General features: G+C 47.6%; 1 protein-coding gene across 3 annotated transcripts in view; it reads right to left on the reverse strand.

Moving 5' to 3' along the window:
• Nucleotides 1–24,517, reverse strand: part of LOC119384136 (synembryn-A) — a 545,950-nt gene that overhangs the window by 80,024 nt on the left and 441,409 nt on the right. For 2 of the 3 annotated variants that reach the window (XM_037652429.2, XM_037652428.2), the window contains one exon: nt 2,960–3,064. The exons of the other annotated variant lie outside the window; for it this stretch is intronic. In XM_037652429.2, coding sequence (XP_037508357.1) covers nt 2,960–3,064 — 105 coding nt within the window. The remainder of the gene's footprint in view (nt 1–2,959; nt 3,065–24,517) is intronic. 3 annotated transcript variants of the gene reach the window in all.

The raw sequence follows: 24,517 nt of genomic DNA on the forward strand, positions 1-24,517 counted from the left end.
GTAGCGTTAGCAAAGGTTCAGCTGATTATTCTGAGCTTTCCAGACTGTCTAGGATTAGCTTGATCGTCATGCTTACTGCTGCTCCAATGACACACACACGGTATACGTATTATGTGGCACATGCATATTTATTTTTGCTCAACGTCAGGTTACTTCTTCATTCTTCGTACGCTGAACCGCTTATTGCCAGGCAACTACTTCGGGATCCGATGACATAAGCTTCTCGGCTCTTCTGCGCCGTTGAGCAGCATTTGCGCTCTCCTCCTCCATGGCGTTACCCACCTGCAAACGCCAGTCAGAGGCGCTATCAAGCGGCACCAGCGCATTGTCAGACGGCGATTGCACAGCGAAGGCGAATCGCTGCGCGCGCCATGGCTACGACGTCACCCCTCTCGAATGCGCAGAGCAGGAGCGGCGAGTCGCGCGCGTCGGCGCCAGTCTGTCTGCCCGGCTACGACGCCACTCCTCCCGCTCTCCGCCACCAGCAGCGGCGAGCAGCGCGCGGCGGTGGCGGAGAGCGCGTGAGATGCCGGCTCCGCACTGATCCTCGCGCATGCGCAGCACGGCTCATGAGGACCCACGCGAAATCGGCTCCGGCTAGGCAAGTGTAGCTAACGCTACAAAATCGCTTCTCCGGCGATTTCGTTATTGAGGGGTTCGACTGTACACCATTTACCGCTGGCGGCACTCAGAGCTCGGTGGCATTTCAGCGTGTTCTTGTTATAACCAGCGAGACGGCGCGAAGGGCGCGCTTTAAAGGTCGTCGTCCCGCTGGTTACGATGCGCGCGCGCTTCCTACCTATAACACCAGTACTTTGCCCTACAGGGCGTGGTCACCTGTGCGCGCGCTTATCTCGTGATGCGGGTGGTTTGTACGTTCTGTGCGTTCACCGCAAAGGTTGCGTTGAAATTACAGAGCGCACGAAGGTCACTTCGCTCGCTGCAGCGGCCGCGCTTGTGAAAGAAGCACGCTGCTCAAACACAAAAAAGTAACAACTCTGACAGTTGTTAGTTCGCGCACGTCCTGAGTATACTTGTGCGTTCGTTTTATGCGGCCTTGTTTGTGTTTGACGTTACTATAGCTGTCAAACACTAATAGACATTGTACAAGCTCTCATATATCAATGCACAATAAACGCTCAACTGCCTCTGTGAAGACACGTTTCACTTTCGTGTTATACCGATTCCTGTGACGGAAGGTTCAGCCATGTTTTTTTTTTTCTTTTTTTTTGCTGGATGCACATTATTTCTGGAAACCTTACGGTGACTAACACGTCATCGCCAAATTAGTTACGTTTGAAACAAAGATCATTTTCATATGTTCACGATGAAGTACACCCGTTTCTTCTTCCTCATAATATGGACAGGGAATCGTTTATTAAATGTACGAATACGCAGGAACAGTATTTTTTCTCAAAACTGCTGTTGACACTAGTGTTGCGGAATGGGCGCCTCCATTCCATTCCAATTCCATTCCGGGGAATTAGAACTTGCCGCGATTCCATTCCTTTAAATTCCTCAGAACTCAGCCCATTCCCACTCCGCAAATGGCCGAGCAGTTCAATTCTATTCCTGTAATTCCTCGACGTAGGAAAGGCACCTTGATACTTTTATCGAGTTAAGAATGAACGCTCCACAAACCGATGTCATCACATGCATTAAGAACTGCAAAAGTACGCAAAGCACGTTACCAAGGTCGAGGGATAGTAGCTTGGTGACATATCTCGTGCAGTACAACCACCCTACTAATTCTCATAAGGGCAGTTCTCCCGCTACCTATAGTATTTGCATGACCAGCATGTTTGAACGAATGGTGACGTTTTAATATTGTTTAAGCTTAAAATGTGTTAACGCTAAAATGACGACATAGCCTATTTTTATGCTGACAAAATTAGTGTTCAGGAAGACTAAGCCGTTTTGCCACGCGTCTGGAGCGGTCGTGAATATGGAGAAAACTAAGATTTGGTTAACGGGGAACGAAACCCTCTAGATCTGCCGGTATTAGTTGGAAGACTGCACCGCTCGGGCACCTTGTGCCCGAGCGGTGCATTGAATACGGAACACGGGGCCGCACTGCTCGTCAGCACTCACGCTTGTCAAGCGCGCCTGGCATGGATGGGGTGAGAACTTTCTGTGTTCGTCTGTGCGCAGGTATGCAATGACTTCCTTGTCGCAAAGGTTATTTACGTGAGTCAGGTACTACACTGCTCGTGAGATAAAGATCAGGGTGTGCATTGAGTATTCGCCACTTTCGTGTGGGGGTATCAATGGGAACCAACGCGCAGGGATAATTTGTTTCTCCCTTCAGTATCTGCTGGGATAATGCATTTGTTTGTACACTAACTTATGCCTCGGTTTCTGTTTTACAAATTGGCCGATCGTTCACACTTTTACATCACGCCTACCCTTGGCTCTGGCTACCTAAAGGTGGACCTAGAGAATGCGTTGTGACCTTCGACTTGGAAAAAATGATGTACTCTAGCCTACATGACTAGTTTGAGCATATTGTAGTAGCAATTAAGGGTGTAGCAAAATACGCTCCTTTCCAATGCCCTCATTGCTTGGCGATGCGGACACGGCACATACCCGTGAATGTGCCGAGTCGTAGCAACCGAGCGAAGAAAAGATGCAAGGAAAAAGGATACCGATAATTACGCAAAGTAAAAAGGCCAACTGTTCGGTGCGTCTCCATTGGTCGTATTCATAGACTTTGAAGGATTGTACGTAAAATACATGGAGTAAGCATTAATTATGCCGTACGCTAGAGCACCGACGATTCAGCTTCGGGATTATCAGACACAAAGCTATTAATTAAAGCGTAGAATTTACAAACAAAAATTTCGCCGTTCAATCTGTCTTCGAACGTGGACAACACCCCAAGTCAGAAGTCATACGAAACATGATAGCAAATGAAGCAATCACAATGATATCATGATCCTGCTGCCACAAAGCACATTACCCTTGCGCGCAGGTACCGGCGCAGTATCCTGTGTCCGCGACCACATTCAGCCAAGCACAGCAGCACCGGAGTCAACTGTTGGCGAAAGCTGGGTTTGGTTTCCACCTGGGCAAAAAAGAATGGCCACTCGGTCTTTCGTTCCTCAGGTATCAGTGCGAAAATCTATAGTCCCTCTATTGAACTCTCAGCAGAGCGCAGACGAAAGAACTCATGCTTTCAAGAAACACTCACAAAATAACTGCTCCAACGTTCTCAGTCTCAGATTGCATTGTTACACGCCATTGTTTCTTCTCTTTCTGTCCGCTAGATATCCCCAGTGGTTCTACTTGCTTAGAGTCACTAGAAAATTTTCAGAGTATCGCATCTGTTTTCCGCGTGCCGCCGGCGACGCGATTGGCTTACTCGCATCACGCGAACTCTCACCGCCATATCCCTTCCAAGCGCTTTGGGTGCAGGCGCGTTGAATGCAGAGTGCGGCTGGACATTTAGCAGTACCACGGTCCCTAGAAGTACTTCGTCGCTTTTTTAAACGCGTCTTGCAGATGCCAGAGAGTAGCTCACCAGTAACCGAACGTTGCTGGTGAGCTACTCCGGGAAGTTCGTATATTTTTGCATTCCGTGTGGGAAACATTAACGTCAAAGAGCGTCGTTGTACGTGGCTGCATAGTTGGCCGGGGAATGAATTCGCCCCCTTCGAAGAATTGGCTTATCCTCTCACGCATTGAGGGAATCGATTTCATGCGAGCCCTAGATCTATATACATACTGTGTTGCAGTAGCATGCGCGTTAAAGCTTTTCGGGATGTGTTATTTCTGATCAAAATAACATAAAGCACTGCACCGAGGAAGTTTTAACAAGACTGCATTACGAAAAAAAAAAGTTGAAATTAAAAGCAGTGCAAAAACCGAACCCCAGCCGTTTACGCGCTGGCAACGCCAAAAAAAAAGAAAGAAAAAACTGTCGGAACACAGCAAAATATTTGCAAATGCACTGCAACGTTGGGAATATTAAGGAGACAAAAAATAGAAAATGGAACAACTGAGTACTGACGTCAGTCATTTTTGATGGCCTATTTTCTACGTATCTGTTAGGAAATGACAACGTATTCGCAAAATAAGATGCACCTTACCTACCGCACGCCGATTCACCCATGCGTTCTGCTGCTGGCGTTCCGAACCGAGACAAATACTTCACGCACAACTTCCACTTACCGTACACACACCACTTCTATTACATATAACACCTGCAGCTGAACAGCAAGCATGGTGCGCAAGTAAGGTATGCGTTAGCGATCAGTCGAAGGACGCAATGCTGAATGTTCTCGATGTTCGATAATGTTTCGAATGCGCTATGAAGTCAACCTGAACACCGACTGCAAAGCTAGCGCATACAGTCAACATTCACCAAGTGTCGAAGTAAATGGCATCACGGTCATTACGCTAATGTAACTATGTCTACAGCTCCGGACCTTGCGAACACACCCGGCCGTGAAACGAAAAGAGACCGATGAAGCCACGAAGAGAGTTCGCGAGCACATGGCAACATTCGCCGCACGTTTCATTAACTACACCGCTTACCGCGCAGTCAATTCAGACTGTCGATGACTCGAATCCCTTCTGATATCCTTTTGAAGAAACACACACACATATTGCAGTTACGCCGAGCGTAACACGGCATCGAGGCGAAAAGATCGGTCACTTCTCAACAACGTTACAAACTCAGTTTAAAAGCTCCGCCGGAGAGGCGGTCCGCGTGCCGGTCGTGAGAACTAGTGGCGCTGCAGTCACATCTAGCTCCCGCTAAAGCCCCTCCATGAGTTTTCCGCCGACCAGGCAGTAGACGTGATGGAGGGGCTTTAGCTACCGCGGCTGGTGCTTGTTGTGATCGGCGCCGCCGATGTACGAGCGCACGTGGGTTACAGCGTCGTCTGCGCTTTGTTAGCTCGTCATTTTTGCGACTATTCTTAACCAGGCTTAGCGTCTTGTACGAAGACACGTGCATGATGTACGAAGCGTAACGAGGGCGAACAGATTCACAGTGCAGTATGCCGACTGGCTTTGCGCCGGGCTGAGAGAGCGGCTACCGCAGCGACGAGTCCGCTTCACGACACTTCTTCGGACCTCCAAAAGACCCTCCGCCATTCAAGCTTTGCATCGCAAAGATAGAAAGCTTACTGCGAAATGCATGGTCTGTGACGTTCATTTTGAGAGTGACGACATTGTTAAGCACTATCATCGTGTCGTTGCGGGACAAGAAGTTTTGATACCACGTGGAAAGCGGGAACTCGCGCCCGGTGCCGTGCCGCGCTTGTTCCCAGCACTTTCACCACACATTTCAAAGCCAAAATGTTCGGGGTTTAGGCGCAAATCCCCCCCCCCCCCCAAAAAAAAAAAAAAAAAAGAACGCACGGCGTCCCGCGAAAGCCCAGCGCCCAGTTTGGAGGAGCCGCCAGAAATAGAACAGCAAAGCGAAAGGCAGGCGATTACCTATATACGCTACCGAGACTGAGAGTTGCATCACACTGACATTCGATCAGTTGTCAGCTGTCGCTATGATTTTAAAGCAGTGGATTTTCGAGAGATTTTACGACGAGGTATCGAACAACATGAGCGGAATATTTTACACTCGCCGGCTCGGGAACGGGCTGCTTTCACACGGTACACATAGAAAAGACGAGGACCAGCGCTGGTCCTCGTCTTTTTTATGTGTACCGTGCCAATTTTTTTGCGCTGAGCAGTTTAATAACAGAATACCAACTAACCCAATCCCACGCTTTGCTTCGGGAACGGAGGCTCACTTGTGCAAAAGATAATTGTAGTTGACGAGCAGTTTAAAAGCACGCTAAAGAGAAAAACGATTTTTCTCGCATTAGTAAAGTAGTCTTCCACGATACCAAAAACACCACGCTTTCTGCGCGAAGACGCTTAATAAGCGAGAAAACGCGCAAAAAGAAAATACAGGTGGCGACGCCACCTTGGAATTCCCGCACCGTTTGCCGTGACGTCACATATAATTGACGGCGCCTGCTTGGGCCTACGTAGTTCCTAATCGGTTAAATCGAAGTACATTTTCCTCTGAGGGGGCCAGAGACTTGGCATAACGAGTTTGTGGAAATTTCGTCGAGCCAGTGGCGCCAAATTACGTTAAATGCTCTTTGAAGTCTTTTACGTCACGAATTACAAAGTTCGGCGCAAAATTTAAAAATGAAGCTTTGAACTTGATTTTCTTCTCTAATAATAAACCTATGGTGGTGAAATAAACTACACATGAGTTCTCCGAACACACTTTATCAATCTAAACCAATTCATTGTTTCTCTTTAGTGTCCCTTTAACTGCTTAGTGAACGGCTACAGCACGAAACGCAAACGGCTGTCGTACAGTGTAAGAAGTGCTGCGGGAATGGAACATCTGCTCGGTGAAGTTGAAAAACTGAAGTTTAATAATGACGACTCTTCTAGCGACAGAGTACGCGCGAATAACAGCTCGGTGCTCACATCACGGCCGATCTGTTCGAATTGTTTAAGACACCGTAGAAGGATGCGACGTAGAAAGATGAGACACCGAAAATACAAATATCCACTGAAAAAATTGCTCAGAGATGACATCTATTCGATGTAATCGCACACTGAGATTTCATTTACCGAGTTCTCGTAAAATTTCCCGATTTTGGGTCAGTATCCCTTTCACCGTCGCGAAAACGTGTCTTGTAAACATTTCAAAGCATTGGTGATGTTTTTCGAGAAAGTTTTTTCAATTAATTGTAGAAATATGAGTACTGTTTTTCTAGAACGTTTTTGTATCTGGAGTAAGTACGCTTCTTTGTACACTATAAAGGCTTTTACAAACGTGTTGGGTTGTTCTTGGTCTAGATTAGACGGCAGCGGCTAAAATTGTGGTGGTAGTTATAAAAATTACGCTAAAAACCCTCATTCGCTTAGAAGCTCCTATGCTTGGAAGTTAAGCGCAATGTAAACAGCTGAAATATTGTCACAGGGTCGTGACGTCGACGAAGGCAGCAGTCAGCAGGTCCCAGATGAAACTCTTTATTTGGCCCAACTTGTGGCCGGGAAACTGAAAGTCAAACTACAGCAATACACTGATAGCGGCGAACAGAGCGTCGAACGTCGATCAACTGACAAGCGGTCAAGCGCGTCGGCTTTTATACAGGCGCTATCGAACTTTCCCGCGATATTGCTGGTGGCGGCGTTATCTCTCAACAAAGCTGGAACATTCGCGTGCGGCGCGCAATCTTATCAAAACGATCTACTACAAATGCGAAGCTTCTCGAACACTGCTTCGCGGACAGCGTCGAGCGTTGATAACCGTCCTTGCTGGTCAAACCCGAACACATCAAAATAAAACAAGAAGTGGGCTTGGCAATATAGACCGAACATGGATTCTTAACCAATCAATGAACAACGTACGCGGGCCAATGCATACAGACGACCTTTTGCATATCCACCTAAGTATCCACCTAACTAGTACAATAAGGAAGTTGCCGCGCAGTTGCCGCGAGCAACTGCGCGGCGGACCGCAGCGTTATGCCGTGGCAGCAGACGACGCGCCGATAGTGGCGCAAGACGGAACTGCAGCGCCGCTAGTTCTCGCGACCGCCGTTCGGACCACCCTCCTCCGCTGGCGGAGATATGAAACTGAGCTTGTTCTAGTAACGTTGCTTCTCAACACACGCTACCAACGCGCCGGACGGTCAGGAAGGGAAATGGCCGCCGCCGCTCAATATTACCCTCGTGCAGCCTACCTTTGCGGTACTCTGAAATTTTCCAGTGACTCTATACTTGCTGGTACTTTGTCGCCGAGGTGCTAATTTACATCACCTACTTTCACATTCGATCTAGCTTATTTACTTTAACGCTTCATTCGCCTCAGAATTTTATTCACGGTTAATTCACACTTGGTTCAATCGCACAACATTACTACTTTAATTCACTTACTGATTGACTTTATTTGCTTCAGTGAGAATGTGATGCACCTTTAGTTGACCCTTGGTTCTATTTCTTTCCCCTATATTAACAGTTGATTCATCTTGCGCTTTAATGACCTAACCATTTGGCATACCTTTTATACGTTAGGCCCCCACAAAGCATTCTGTCCCGCTGTTTTGACTATCTCCCTGATCGGCTCACCTGTTGGTACCAATCGCGTTTCCGCCACCGGACGGTCGACATTCTTTTTTCACGTCATGCAAGATTTACCGAAACATTTAACTCAGACACCTTTAATAGCCGACTGCCCCGCCAATTGCGAGCGCGCTCTTCTTCTCTTTCTGGCAGGCTCAATTAGGAGCCACAGTTGCGCTTCTCTTTCCCACGTCCATTCGTCATTCGCAGTCACGCGGAACTCCAATAGACCATTTTCAAGCAATCCCAGAGCGCCACTATGGGAAAAGTGTGCACGCCGAGCGAGCCGGCTGTTCGCTCGCCTGCTGCTCGTTGGCGCCCTGATATCGGTGGGACCACGAAACGAGAAGCACACGTCGCCGCTTCTTCAGTATTCTTACGCCGTAAATGCTGCACACATCCGGACGCATGTGCATGTATCTCTATGCATGAAATGCGAAACGATTAACACAGTGCAGTGTCGGTATTACTGAGCGGAAATGCATCGGATATAGCAGTAAAGCAGCATGCGTATTATCGCGTGCCGATATCATCAAGATGTAATAAATATGAGCTGGAATACCGAATTCATTCTAAAAGACAGGTCGTGCAAACACGGACACAAGGAACAAGTCAAGACACCACAGACGCCGACTAACACCTGCAAAAGCGCACAACGGCGAAAAAAAAAAAAGAAACGAAATGTTATCGGCGCATGCCCGTGCAATAGGCGAACCTATCAATCCGGCACGCGTGAAGGCACGCGTGACAGATAACTGTTAAGGCATTTGATTTCTTCTTATGCAAGTTAATCGACGATTAACTCACGCATGCGCTATCACTGCTATCGATATGCCATGCCTCAATCATTGACGTGTTTCTTCATTCCTGTGCCGATACAAAACTGCGCATTCGTCGAAATTCGACCGTAAACTCTCGGCAATGTAAAGAAAGATTAGGAGGTGCGCCTCCAGTTAGCGATCTCTTATGTTCCAATAATCTCTAACACAGCGGCGCGTCTGTTCTACGTGGAAGTCGCCGCAGCTAAAAGGAAGCACCACACCTGTACGGCAATCAGCGAACTTGTTGGTGTGTTTTACGAAACAAATGTCGGTCCGCATCTTGTCTATTACTCGCTCATTCTTTCTCTGCACCGCGGCACAAATCTTGCCTAGCCTGTGAGAAACCCAATGAATGTAAAGAATACTTATACGACACGATTTTTTCCTATCGAATTTCTACAACCATGCTCGGACTTCACAAAACCGCCTTCTTTAAACGTTCAGCGACAGTGGCCATATTTACGCGAGGATAACCTACATCTAAAAGACGTAGATGTAGGTTAAAGATGTAGATGTCGGCCATCTAACCGAATTCGTTTCTTCAACGATTACTTGTAATGTACACATATCAGCGAGACGCATCGTATTGCCAGAGACAGTCTTTCGCTTGAGCATTTATGAACACTCGTGCGCTTGCCAACTGCACTTAGTCGCCATGGCCTTAAAAAGGTAATTTCGTATTGGTCTCAAGCAAAACTATACATGTCCACAGTGCGGCCACATGTGAGGTAATACGCGAAAACACAACCAGCGTTTCTAAAATATAACATTTGCCGTAAGTGTCAACGAATGGTGGCAAAAGCGTATCTTTTGTTACCTGCGGTAAGAGCGACGCGCTAAGTGCGCACTGTCTCGCGCAATCTTTAAATATAAGAGCCTGACCTTGTGCTCGTCAACAGTGTCGGTGGGCGTTGATTTCGAATGGATCCACAATTCGCCAATTGGAATGACCGTTCGCGGAATTCGTCTAGGAAACCGAGTTGTATATTTTTGTTTAATTTATGCCGTAGGGCATGCTAACGCCAAAATGATAATAATAATAATAATAATAATAATAATAATAATAATAATAATAATAATAATAATAATAATAATAACGCTTCGGAACCACTCAGCTGGTCGGACAGTGGCGCGTGGGAACTCTAGACAGATGGAAATCGTAGCGCGGCCGTCGTAGTTAAACACAAAAGTTCACGACTGATGGTGAGGCCCGCGCGCTCGGTGCGGCGACTGCTGCGGCGTACACACTTTTCCCATGAGCGCGGGCGCTCGTGTGCTTGAAAAAGGTCTATTTACTGCGGAGAACCCGACTTGTCTATCGCTAGTTCCTTGGCTATTCGCGCGGGTAGGGTGGCTAGAAGTTCTGAAGTGTGAAAAGCATGAATTTCCTGCTGTATTTTCTTATGAAGTAATTAAGGCAAGTATTTGCACTTATTCCAATTATTATAAGGTACACGCTTTTTCGCAACGTTAGCTGCAACGTAAATAGAAAGAAAGCCATCGTTTCGTTCAACAGCGTATGATGCATGATCTACTGACACATCACATGGAATTCCTGACTGTCTTCCCCGTCACCTTCCGCCTCCTCCTACAATTCCTCTGTACGCAGGCAAAAGAGACACCACCACTTTATCAGCCATGTTTCTGACTTTTTTTTTATCGTCAGCATCCTCGTGGCAATTCAGATGAACCGAGGAAAAACTGTAATGACGCAAAGAAGACGGGGACGAAGCGAAGACACGAACAGACAGACACGGGCGCCCGTGTCTGTCTGTTCGTGTCTTCGCTTCGTCCCCGTCTTCTTTGCGTCATTACAGTTTTAACACGAAAGTGGTTTATGCCGGAGTCCACCAAGACTTAGGTGACGTATTTCCGTCACGGAAATGACGTCGAAAAAATTTACACGATCAGATGGCAAAGGAAAAAGTTCCGTCAACGGGCATCGAACACACGACCGCTCGGTCCGCAACAACACATGCCGAGCACGCTATCCACTGCGCCACGGTCACAGACTCTAGAGGCTTTACAAACGCGCCTTTTATATCTACCACTCTCCCCGTCGGCGGGGTGGCGTTGACCTCTGGGAGCGGTAAAGTAAAGTAATTCGTCAGTACTATGGCCTCCGCGATTAGCACCACCAACGCGTTACACGTCCGTCCCATTCGGCGCGTTTTCAATAGAAGTTCAATTTTGTCAACGCCTTAACACACCGCCACGTGGCGACCTTACCCCAAGCGTTGTAAAAGCGTCGGCGTCGCTCATAGCATCCCGCTAATCCAAACCAAAAATAGCTCTGCGACGCTCGCCTGCCTCACCTGGCTGTAACACCGCGTTCCCTGCTCACGCGCTCGCCCCGAGAGAAATCGCGGCCGGGCTACCGGGGCGGCACGACGCACTTTGCGTTTCCCTCTAGTCCGGCCGTGGTGTTCAATCATATTTTAACATGCCGCGGCATGGCGACCAAGTTCTGCGTCCAATATGCGACGCTCTTCTGGCTATCACACCTCGTTCTCTGAATACGCTTTTACCGTTAACCACTACAGCTACCACAAGGGTTTGTTTAATCATTTAACATGGACGTTAGTAATCGGGATGGAGATGTACCACCAACCATCAAAGTGGGTGCATACACGTTAAACGGTGCTATAGCTGCCAGACATCAATATACATTGTGCGAACTCTCCTATATCAATGTACAGTAAACATTCAGTTACTTCTGTAAGGGCACGATTTACTTTCGTGTCATTCCGATTCCTATGACAGAGGGATCAACCATGTTTTTTTTCCTCAAGTTATGAACCAACTAGCTCAGCAACAAGCCCTGTTGGCAGATGAACCGAACGCAAGCACAGAACGAAGATATACTTGCAAAAAAATTGGCCGCGTATCTGCGTGCTTCGCTGCAAATGTCGCCGAAAGACGATACTCGTCTGCCTGCCGTACTACATGTGTCCTCCTCCTCTATGTTGAATCGCCGCATCTGGCTCATAGAGTCGCATTTGCAGCGCAGCCCGGAAAATACTAACATTTTCCACGCAGCCTAAGAAACACTGCGGTCTTTAGAATTACGTATCGATGTATTTTCTAGTAAAGGGACACACCATCTACTACTTATATATTGATGTAGCGCCTCAGATATGCGTAACATTTGCTTTTTGATCGACTATGTTCCCAAGTATGAACGGCGGTACCAGTTCAAGATGGCTGGGCATTCCGCAAGTGGTTAAACTTTGGCCGGGTGGCTGAATCGGGTGACAGACGAACAGAAAGACGTGAATGCTCTGTTGCGGGCTGGTAGTCCCGGCGCAGCAGCAGGCGAAGACCGGCGGGGACGCCAGCCAGCCCGAACACGCGGTTTGGCGCGAAGCTCCGAAGCAGAAGAAACGTCCGCACTCAACGAGTACTCTCCACACACTCTTTTATTTACACGTCGCCTGGCTAAAACAGGAATGCCAGAAGCGGCGTCCCATGGCATTCGTACAGTGCAATACAGAACCGAAACCGAAACACAACAGCTCGTTCAGAGGGCACGGAGGAAGTCAAGTTTAACGCGCACTCGCATTTTCAGCGCAGCTTAAGAAACTAGGGTCTTTAGAATTACGTATGTATGCATCTTCTATTAAAGGAACACACCACCTAATGCTTATCTAGTGATGTTGTGCCTCAGATATGCGTAATGTTTGCTTTTTGATCGACAATGTGCACAAGTATGAACCTAGTGAGCCGTTCAATATGCCTGGCCCTTGGGCAAGTGGTTCAACTTTGGCCGAGTGGCTGAATCGAGGGACGTGCCGACAAACAGAAAGACAGACAGAAAGACAGACCAAAATTCCTGCGTTTAAGTTCCCCAAGAAAGACTATCGTCTTTAAAAGCGACCGCTTGCGAAGAGAATCCAGCGAAGGGCGCTGACCACTTATCGCGGCGCTACGCGCCAACCCGATGGATGGATGGTATGAGAGTCCCCTTTATAACGGGGCGGTGACCAGGCTCGACAAAAAAATGTTTTTTTCCTTCCTTTTTTAACGTTGGCCTCTACTTCGATTAAATCTATCTTACTACAGGAGAAAAAAAAAAAAAACGTAAATTCTGAGCCCAGTTCTCTGACCTTTACGGCAGAATGTCGTTATTTTTTTTTCCAATATTTATTTTTTTCCTTTCTCTCTAATTTTCTGCCACCAACACACTAACCATCTCTTATGCCGTCGTTATAGGCATTTTTGCTTGCTGCTTGCGGTCTCACGACTTTTTTTTTTTTTCTTTCTGCGTTGCGCGTCTACTTTTGCGTGGACCGCAGTCAACACAGCGGCAGGGTCGCAGCGACGACACGGTGGTACGGTGGGAGGTGGAAACAGACGCATTGCGAAGGCCGGAAGACGGAACGATCGCGCGCCTTTCCAGTCCCCCAAAGAGAGTGCCCGGCACACTTAGTTTTTAGAGTTTAGCACATACCGATCTCCCTTGCAAATGGCAATGCCACATCGACAATTCGGTCCGTTTCTCGCCCGATAGCCTCAAACCATTTGCATCACATGTGCCAGTCAACGGGCGAATTACGTGCTCAGACCTCACACTTCGTGCATTCAGCAGTCATATACGTGTTGGTGCTCTGAGTCCCGGGGAAGAGAAGCCCCTCCTTCCGTATTCCTCAGTTCATTCCGAATTACTTAAGAGGGGCATCATCCATTCTACGTTTCAATAATGCTCTCATCTCAACATCTTGTACAGACGTTGCGCATATTAAATGCGAAGCATTTCTTAGCGAACTTCTGCGACTTTGAGCGTATCCATCCATCCATCCATCCATCCATCCATCCATCCATCCATCCATCCATCCATCCATCCATCCATCCATCCATCATCCATCCATCCATCCATCCATCCATCCATCCATCCATCCATCCATCCATCCATCCATCCTCCATCCATCCATCCATCCATCATCCATCCATCCCATCCATCCATCCATCCATCCATCCATCCATCCATCCATCCATCCATCCATCCATCCATCCATCCATCCCTCCAACCCATCCTCCATCCATCCATCCATCCATCCATCCATCCATCCATCCATCCATCCATCCATCCATCCATCCATCCATCCATCCATCCATCCATCCATCCATCCATCCATCCATCCATCCTCCATCCATCCATCCATCCATCCATCCATCCACCATCCAGCCATCCATCCATCCATCCATCCATCCATCCATCATCCATCCATCCATCCATCCATCCATCCATCCATCCATCCATCCATCCATCCATCCATCCATCCATCCATCCATCCATCCATCCATCCATCCATCCATCCATCCATCCATCCATCCATCCATCCATCATCCATCCATCCATCCATCCATCCATCCATCCATCCATCCATCCATCCATCCATCCATCCATCCATCCATCCATCCATCCATCCATCCATCCATCCATCCATCCATCCATCCATCCATCCATCCATCCATCCATCCATCCATCCATCCATCCATCCATCCATCCATCCATCCATCCATCCATCCATCCATCCATCCATCCATCCTCCATCCATCCATCCATCCATCCATCCATCCATCCATCCATCCATCCATCCATCCATCCATCCATCCATCCATCCATCCATCCATCCATCCATCCATCCATCCATCCATCCATCCATCCATCCATCCATCCATCCATCCATCCATCCATCCATCCATCCATCCATCCATCCATCCATCCATCCATCCATCCATCCATCCATCCATCCATCCATCCATCCATCCATCCATCCATCCATCCATCATCCATCCATCCATCCATCCATCCATCCCATCCATCCATCCATCCATCCATCCATCCATCCATCCATCCATCCATCCATCCATCCATCCATCCATCCATCCATCCATCCATCCATCCATCCATCCATCCATCCATCCATCTATATCTATCTACAACTTTGTGCGCTCCTGGCTGGCCGTTCCATACCAAAAAAGGTATGGGATAACATGACCGTATTACGAACATAAATGACAGGTCATAACACGAAAATGATGACACGGATGTCATGAACAGCATGATTTATATTCCACGGCCTTGGGGCTCTTGCGGCTGTTCCGTTATTTCATATCTACTAAAATTGGTATGGCGTGACAAGAGTTCATGGCGAACATAATGCCAAGTCCTAACGTGCAAATCATGACAAGCATGTCATGGACAGCATGGTTTACACGACATGGTCTCGGGGCGCTAGCGACCCTTTAAATGAATGGATATATACGAAAACTGGTAAGACCAGACACTTCTGTATGACGAACATAACTGATACGAGCTAATATGAAAATCATGACATGGTAAAAATGTAAAACAGCGCTTACTTAAACACAAGACGAAGGAAGAAGAGACACACATGGCGCTGAACTTGCAACTGGTTTAATGAAAAACAACACGTACTTTTCAAGGCGAGCGCGCATGCTCATTGTCAAAGATAAATCACTTGTCAAACCATAAGGCAAAGCCTCGTGTGAGCCCACTAGTCACCCCTGGTTAACAGGCACATTTCTTTCGAAGATAGCGCCAGGGAAGGTTGGCTAACGCAATCACTGGCCTTCCTTGATATGTGAAATGCCTCAGCTACTTCTCTAGTGTAGCTGTCATTATGAACAAACAAGATTTTTGTGTCAACAAAAAACGGTACACACTGACACTCAAAACAGTGCTTGGACAAGTTAGTTACTTTCTTTGGTAATGAATTCTTGTGCTCAAGAAGCCTCACATTAATGCACCGCCCTGTTTGCCCTATGTATGTACGGCCGCACGACAAGGGTATCTGGTACACAACAGCGATTTTGCACGGAACAAACTTGTTAACATGTTTTATTTGGCAGCCTGAGATTCTTCCTGATGCCTCTATCTTCCTTTGAGCTGCGGCTCCCACCTTGCCCACTTTATTAGGAGCAGAGAACAGCACACTAACACCATACCTGGCGCCTACTTTCCGAAACTTATGGGAAAGAGAATGCACGTAAGGCATTACGGCTACCTTTCGATCACGGTCATCCATATTACTGCGCTTCTCTAGGTGGCGTTTCGACGGTTTCAATGTTCTCATTAATCTACTCACACATTCTACAAGAACCGAGTCTTTGAAACCGGCTTCCTTGCATCGACGTACCTGGGTCTCTAGACTAGTACTCATCTTGTGAGTACAAGACTTCTTTACTGCCATTCCTAGGCAGCCCGAGACCACGGCGTTTTTTACAAGTTTGGAGTGACATGACTTGTAGCTCAGCAGAGGCTTCTCACTCCTGGGGGCATACTGCCAGCATAGGTGGTCTTGTTGGAAAGTTAGTTCCAGATCTAAATAACGCAGTTTGTGATGCTCCGGTAGTTCATGCGTGAAATTGAGTCCGGACCCATTTTTTCTGAAGATATCAAGCACAAATTGCGCTGCTTCTGGGCCGGGTGACTTGACAATGACAAGGAAATCATCAACGTACCTAAATATGCGGATACGATTGCCAGCTAATTCATCCTCTACTCTCTTGTCAACTTTGCTAAGAAAAATGTTACTCAGCACGGGAGCCACCTTTGCACCAATACAAACGCCTTTCTTTTGCATAAATGTTTGTCCTTCCGAGACAACGTACGTATTGTTTAGGTAGAAAGACAGGAGTTCCAGAAATGACCCAGTAGAGATACCAGAAACATCTTGAAAAAGGTGCTCGTCATTGTCGTTTTTCTTTGTCGATGCAGTCCTTAACATACTGCATGAGTGTACCGTGCGGAAGAGAAAAAAAAACAAATCTTCAACATCAACGCTGAACCCAGAACATGTTCCTGGGTTGTCATTCAATAGGTACCTTGTGATTTGATCTGAGTTTGGAACAATATACGGATCTGTCACATTTAGTGCAGACAAATGTTTGTTAGGTACGTGGAAACAACCAGTTGCCACGTGTTATGCTCGGACACAATTGCCCTGAAGGGAACACCAAGTTTGTGGGTTTTGGCCGCAAAGAAGATCTCAAGTACCGATTGAAACCATCGAAACGCGACCTAGAGAAGCGCAGTATTATGGATGACGGGGATCGAAAGGTAGCCGTAATGCCTTACGTGCATTCTCTTTCCCATAAGTTTCGGAAAGTAGGCGCCAGGTATGGTGTTAATGTGCTGTTCTCTGCTCCTAATAAAGTGGGCAAGGTGGGAGCCGCAGTTCAAAGGAAGATAGAGGCATCGGGAAGAAGCTCAGGCTGCCAAATAAAACATGTTAACAAGTTTGTTCCGTGCAAAATCGCTGTTGTGTACCAGATACCCTTGTCGTGCGGCCGTTAATACATAGGGCAAACAGGGCGGTGCATTAATGTGAGGCTTCTTGAGTACAAGAATTCATTACCAAAGAAAGTAACTAACTTGTCCAAGCACTGTTTTGAGTGTCAGTGTGTACCGTTTTTTGTTGACACAAAAATCTTGTTTGTTCATAATGACAGCTACACTAGAGAAGTAGCTGAGGCATTTCACATATCAAGGAAGGCCAGTGATTGTGTTAGCCAACCTTCCCTGGCGTTATCTTCGAAAGAAATGTGCCTGTTAACCAGGGGTGACTAGTGGGCTCACACGAGGCTTTCCCTTATGGTTTGACAAGTGATTTATCTTTGACAATGAGCATGCGCGCTCGCCTTGAAAAGTACGTGTTGTTTTTCATTAAACCAGTTGCAAGTTCAGCGCCGTGTGTCTCTTCTTCCTTCGTCTTGTGTTTAAGCGCTGTTTTACATTTTTACCATGGAACCTCACCAACTCGCCCAACTTGCGTGTCTTCTTCAATCATGACATGCACGTCATGTACGACATGATTTACATGCCACGCTCATGGTGCGCTCGCGGCCGTTTCGCTAGGTTGACATACACCAAAATTGGTATTGCGCGATGTGACTATATGCAGAACATAAATAACAGTTGGTAACATGAAAACCATGACATGCATGTCAAGATTTACATGCCACGCTCATGGTGCGCTTGCGGCCGTTTCGCTCGCTTGATATACACCAAAATTGGTATCGCGCGATGTGACTGTATGAAGAACATCAATAACAGTTGGTAACATGAAAACTATGACACGTATGCCATGATTTACATGCCATGCTCATGGTTCGCTCGCGCCCGTTTCGCTAGCTTCATGTACACCAAAATTGGTAATGCTCGACGCGACTGTACGACGAACGTAAATGAGAGGTGTAACATGAGAATCGCGACATGCATGACATGTAGGACATGATTTACATGCCACGTTCATGGCGCACTCGTGGCCTTTTCGCTAGATTGATATACACCGAAATTGGTATTGTGCGATGTGACTGTGTGAGGAACATGAATAACAGGTGGTAACATGAAAACCATGACATGCATCTCAGGTATGTCATGATTAGAGGCCAGACTTTTAGGCGCTAAAAAAGCTCGTTTTAGGCGTCAAAAATAGGCAGGCAAAAGAAATTCTTTTGATGTAAAGTCGACGCTGGTAGGTTGGAAGGAAGGCGTTTATGTGCAGAAATCAGGGATATGTATTGGATCTAAGGTTGCTCCGGTTCTTAGTGATTTATACCTTAGCAAGATTGACAATCTTTTGGAAGGTGCCTTAGGTAATTCTGTCATTAAGGTTTTTCGTTATGTGGACGATTACTTGATTTTTTGTAGTGGTGAGGGCTTTGAAAACGTGGTAACCTCAGTGAGCGAAAAACTTCAATTAAATGGAGGAGGGCTGAACTTTACTAAAGAGTTGCCTCAGAATAATGGAATACAATTTCTAGACCATTCCTTAACGTTTCAGAAGAACCACGTGTGCTGGCAATATGCTCCTAGACCTTCAAAACCGCTGTTAAATTTTTCGTCGAAGCACTCAAAGGTTGTAAAAAACGGTATCACCATGTCTTGCCTTAAGTCTGCCCTCACCAAGTCGTGTGAGCGCGAAATGAGCGATAGCTTTAACGCACAGCTTACGCGTCTTTTAGATGTAGGTTATCCCCGTGTTGCAGTGGCCACTGCCGCTGAGCGTTTAAAGAAATCCATTATGTTAAGTCCGAGCATGGCTGCAGAAAGCGATAGGAAGAAACGTGTCGTAGGTATACCGCACATTCATTGCGTGTCTCACAGGCTAAAGAAAGTATAGGAAGTAGATACGGCGTTAATGTTGTTTTCACGGCTGCCAATAAGCTAGGTAAGATATGTGCCGCCGTGCAGAGGAAGAATGAGCGAGTAAATGACAAGAAGCGAACCGATATTTGTTTCGTAAAACACACAAACAAATTCACTGATTGCCGTACAAGTGCGGTGTATAAGGTTCCTTTCAGCTGCGGCCGCTTGTACGTAGGACATACGGGCCACTGCATTAACCAGAGATTATTAGAACATAAAAGATCATTAACCGGAGGCTCACCTTCTAACCTCTCGTTACATTGTCGAGATTGTAAGTGCACGCCAAAATTAAATAAATGCGCAGTTTTGTACCGACATAGGATTGAAGAAACGCGTCTGATGATTGAGGCATGGCATATCGAGAATAGTGGTAGCGCATGCGTGAGCCAACCGTCGGTTAACTTGCATTAAGATGAAATCAAATGCCTTAACAGTTATCTTTCGCGTAGGCCCCCACGTGTGCCGCATTGATAGGTTCGCCTATTGCATGGGCATGCGCCGATAAGTTTTTGTGCCTTCTTTCTTTTTCCGCCGTTGTGCATCTATTCAGTTGTTCGTCGGCGTTTGCGGTGTCTTCCTTCTTGTGTCCGAGTTTGCACGCCCTGTCTTTTGAGAATGTTTCTTCGTCGTCCACACCATCGCCGTCCCCTTTGTCGCTAAGTTCATCCGAGAGGGCATGTCCTCACTTCCGTCCATCGCGTTGGATATAATTCAGGCGAAGGCCAGGCAAGTTGCCTTCGTGAAGGATGTCGCATGAGCCAATTTTAAAGCAAGCAGGGGCTGGGCAACGCGCTTCATGAAACGGTTCGGGCTCAGCCTGAGACGACGGACCTCCGTGTATCAGCAGCTGACTTCGAGGAGAAGCTTTTCTAGTTTCAGCGATACGTGATTGACAAACGGCGGGAAGAGGGTTACCAACTGGGGTAAATTGCAAACTGCGACCAGACCCGGGTGCGCTTCGACATGCCAATGGCATACACCGTGAACAAAAAGGGTGCGAAGGAAGCGACGGCGGCCTACGAAAAGCAGCCAGCGACAGTAACGTTGTGCTGCACCGGCGATGGATGAAAGCTTCCCCCAGACATAATTTTCGAGCGCAAGACTGTAGGCGAAAAGTTCCCCAGAAGTGTTGTCGTGCGAGTTCACGACAAAGGCTGGATGTCCAGCGGCTTGATGGAGGACTGGGTGAAAACGGTTTGGGAACGCCGTCCAGGGGCCGCGTTGTGCGAGCACCACGCCGAACTCGTGCTGCGCTTGCAGGTTTGATGTTTTCTCCGCGTGGAGAACGACCTTTCGCTTAAAGGCCGCGCTGTAGTGGCACCGCTTGGTTGGTGCCGGCGTTTCACGAGCACGTGTTTAGGCACGACTACACCGCACGATCACCTCCAGAAAACTGAGCAACTCCGCGCCTTTGCCACTTCCGCGTCACGCAACAGGAGGAGAGAGGGTGTCAAAGTGCCTGGTATTCGTTGGCGCTGTGATCACGTGACCCGATCCCCCTTTGCGCACCTTTGCCGGCGTGAAATCTCGCCGCGACCCTCGCTGCATGAACGTGGGACTGCGAGATTTCGCAACAATGGACAGTACAAAGAACACGATGCGGTCGGCCTGAGTAGCCATGGGGACCACCACTCGGCCGTTGAGCCTGAGCGACCTCGTCGCCATGCAGCTACCGTGGGATGTCGCGAAAATGAGCCTCGGACGCGCTTGCAGAGGCGTCAGCATAAGGTAGCCTGAGATCGGCGCAAGATGAGCCGCCATGCCGCTAGCACGGCCGGGCCTTTAGGTAGGTGGCGGCAGCGGTCAAATCATGGTACTCGAGTCTAAGCCGACCCCCCCCCCCCCCCCACACACACACACTTCGTTTTTTCAAAAAAAAAAAGAACAAAAAAACATCGGCTTAGATTCGAGTAAAGACGGTAAGCAGTTTTCCACGCGTCTGGAGCGGTAGTGACTATGTAGAAAACTAAGATTTGGTTAATGGGTAACAAAACCCTCTAGATCTCCTGGTATTTGTTGGAACATGGTATTAGTTGGAACAATGCACCGCTCGGGCACTTTGTGCTTTTGCATCGAATACGGAACACCGGTTTTTAAGGCGCAAAGCAGGACAAAGACAAGAAAGGACACGGGACGGAGCGCCCGTGTCCTTTCTTGTGTTTGTCCTGCTTTGCGCCTTAAAAATCATTATGAACGTTCACCAACTTGCCCAACAAAAAGTTCTCCTAAACGGAACACTGGGCCGCACTGCTCATCAACACTCACGCTTGTCAAGCGCTCGTCGCAAGCATGGATGGGGTGAGAAATTTCTGTGTTCACCTGTGCGCAGGTATCCAATGTCTTCCTTGTCGCAAAGGTTATTTATGTGTGTCAGGTACTAAACTGCTCGTGAGATAAAGATCAGGCTGTGTGTGCATAGAGTATTCACCGCTTTCGTGTAGGGGTATCATAGGCGTGCGCACAGGGGGCCGCCGTCCCCCCCTGTTCACCTAAGTGAGGGGGCGCGAAATCTGTCCCATACATTGATCCCCCTAGTCACTTAAGAGGGGGGGGGGGAGCGCAAAATCTGCCTCGTACATTGACCTAGCAGGGGGGGGGGGGAGCGCTGCGATGAACCTTCGCCCCCTCCCCCTTTGGGGAACCCTGCGCACGCCTAGGGGGGTATCATTGGGAACCAACGCGCAGGGATAACTTGTTTCTCCCTTCAGTATCTGCTCGGATAACGCATTTGTTTGTATATTAACTTATGCCTCGGTTTCTAGTAGGCGCGTTGCTTATAAATGTACCGTGCTTGTAATCATACAAGCCATTTTAAAAATGTTGCTTTATTGTTTTCGAGGCTCTGATTTACTAATGTTTGAAGTTTCAAGAACAGCACATAGACGAAAACGTGCTCCATTTTCGGAAAAAAGACGTAATTCCATTCTAATTCCATTCCGTGCAAAAGGCGCTTAATTCCATTTTCATTGCACTCCTCCAAGCGCTGCCCCATTCCATTTCGGGGTCGCGAAAATGTGGAATAATTCCGGAGTGGCAACAGTGATCGACAGCAAGGCTGTTTTTCGTCCACTTGAACGAATTTCCGTTTACGTCATAATTACTAGACTGCCGTTATAAATTACGCTTCATCGTTTATTGGCGCCACGGTGCCTGACAAATACAGGTTTCTATTCTTTCGACGCACTCCCGCGAGGGAATACTCAAGAAATGGATGCATATTCCACTCCAAGAGGAGAGAAAACGGCCACTCAAGTCGAGTTCTTGATTACATCACATATATCACGAAGAAGAGCTTGACATTCCTAGCGTTCAAAACGTTTATCCTGTACATGAAGTGGATACGCCAGCCTCCCACGACGAGGCCGGGAGGTCGAGCCTCTGGAGTGTGATAATATTTCCAAACGCTGCCTTTGTACGGTTCACACCAATGTTAAGATGTCTTACCTAAGGATATAAAATGCAATCAACTAGACAACGACCAGAGGTCCACACGAACAGGCGCATACTTTCAACGAGCTTTACTTTTTCGTCAGGGAAGCACATCACTGCACATGCGAAATAAGTGATCACATTGTCAAAGAAACAAAATGGCTTAGCAGGTCACACAAAAAAACTACGCCCGCTTAGTTACGTGCATGTTATGTCCTTCAATATTGTCACGGGGTCGCGATGTCGACGAAGGCAGCAGTCGGCGTGTCTGAGATGAAACTCTTTATTTGGCCGAACTTGTGGCCGGCAAACGGAAAGTCGAACAACAGCAATAAGCACCGTACACTGATAGCGGCGAACCGTACACTGATAGCGTCGGCCGTCGATAAACTGCTCATGGCTGGGACGCGCCGTCTTTTATACATCATGCATCGAACTTTCTAGCATTGTCACTGGTGGTTGCGCAAGCTCCGGAATAACCTTGGCTACTCGCGCCATGGAATGTTCCCAGACATTCTGGCGCGGCCCGCGCAAGACAGCGACCACACGTGCAACGGACCAGTTACACAAACATAGCAAAAGAAGCGCGCGTGGCAATGTCATGAACCAACTCGTCCAGCAACAAGTTTTCTTGTTAAAACGTCTGCGTATCCGACTGGCGAAAATCCGCATGCTGTATTTCTTGTCCTTTTAAGTAGGTCACTTGTGAAAACGATTGGCATTGTTCCTGCCAGTTCATTTCATATATTTGCGAACGACAGTCGCAGTAATCACCGCTATCATTCATTGAGCCGCTTCGTGGCTAGATCCGATATTTCTTGTACACTACTAACATATCACCATGTCATGTACGTATGAAGCTATGATACATGGAATGAACGTTGATTTGTTGAGGAATGTCTCATGTCCAAGGGATGCAGGCTAGCCAGTTGACTTGCTTTTAGCAGCGAAAGCTGCAGCAATATGCGTCCGCGTTAAAATGAGTGGCGAATGCAAACTCAATATTGACACCATACATTTTCTCAATTCAGTGATTACGGTACTTGCATGTGAATAAACGATTAGAAAGTTGCAGTTCTCCTAGCACAATTTCAACTGCACTTCAGGTCATTAGAAAATTAAAAACAGGATTAGAAATTGTTCTGCAACACTTTTTTGGTCACGTCGAAGACAGCTAGTTTCAGAAGCCAGCGGTGTTCTATGGAGCTAAAAAGCACGCACAGGAAGCAGCTCTTCCACTGGCTTTTAGAGGAACCTAAATTAAAATAAGAGACAACGTAGATACCACGCCCTTGAAACTAATGCTTTTTCTTTTTTCATGAATATCTCTCAATGAGCCGGCCTTCGCGGTTCTAAACGAAAGTCGCCTGCAGTACCAGTGCAACATACAAATCGCGCTGCCACACAAATTGAACTCAATGCTTTTGAGTTGTGCCACCCTACTTTGCTGTGTAACACTGCACACATAAAAGCCTTTTTTGTGGCTTTAGAATAAAAATGCTGTAGTGGGGAAGAGAGACAGCGAGACAGCATCGAGTAGGAGTGGAAGAAGACCAAGACGAAGAGCCGATCGAGAGCGCGCGTTACAGTGTTTGACACCGCTGAACGCAGGCCTTTGGTTTTGTTAATAAACCCCCTTATAATTTGGTGGAGGTGCTGGGTACCCTTCGAAGATGGATCTACGAAGCCGCACCTTACCTCCAGTGTCAGCAATGCCGGAAGAATCCACCAACCAAGGTACCTCCCAGACTCCAGCCACTGCATGTCCCGGCGTGTTGCCACTGCCTCACCCGCCGATCTTCAGCGGCACTGACGACCAAGACGTTGAGGAGTGGTTGGCTACATACCACAAGGTGAGCGCAGCGAACAAGTGGGACGATGCGGCTAAGCTGACTTATGTTAGCTTTTACTTGGCCGGCGTCGCTAGTCTCTGGTTGCGGAATCACGAAGCTGATATTACCAGCTGGACGGCCTTTTGAGAAGTCTTCGACCG

Source organism: Rhipicephalus sanguineus, chromosome 2 (assembly GCF_013339695.2).
Source record: "Rhipicephalus sanguineus isolate Rsan-2018 chromosome 2, BIME_Rsan_1.4, whole genome shotgun sequence".
In the NCBI taxonomy this organism is placed as follows: Eukaryota; Metazoa; Arthropoda; class Arachnida; order Ixodida; family Ixodidae; genus Rhipicephalus; species Rhipicephalus sanguineus.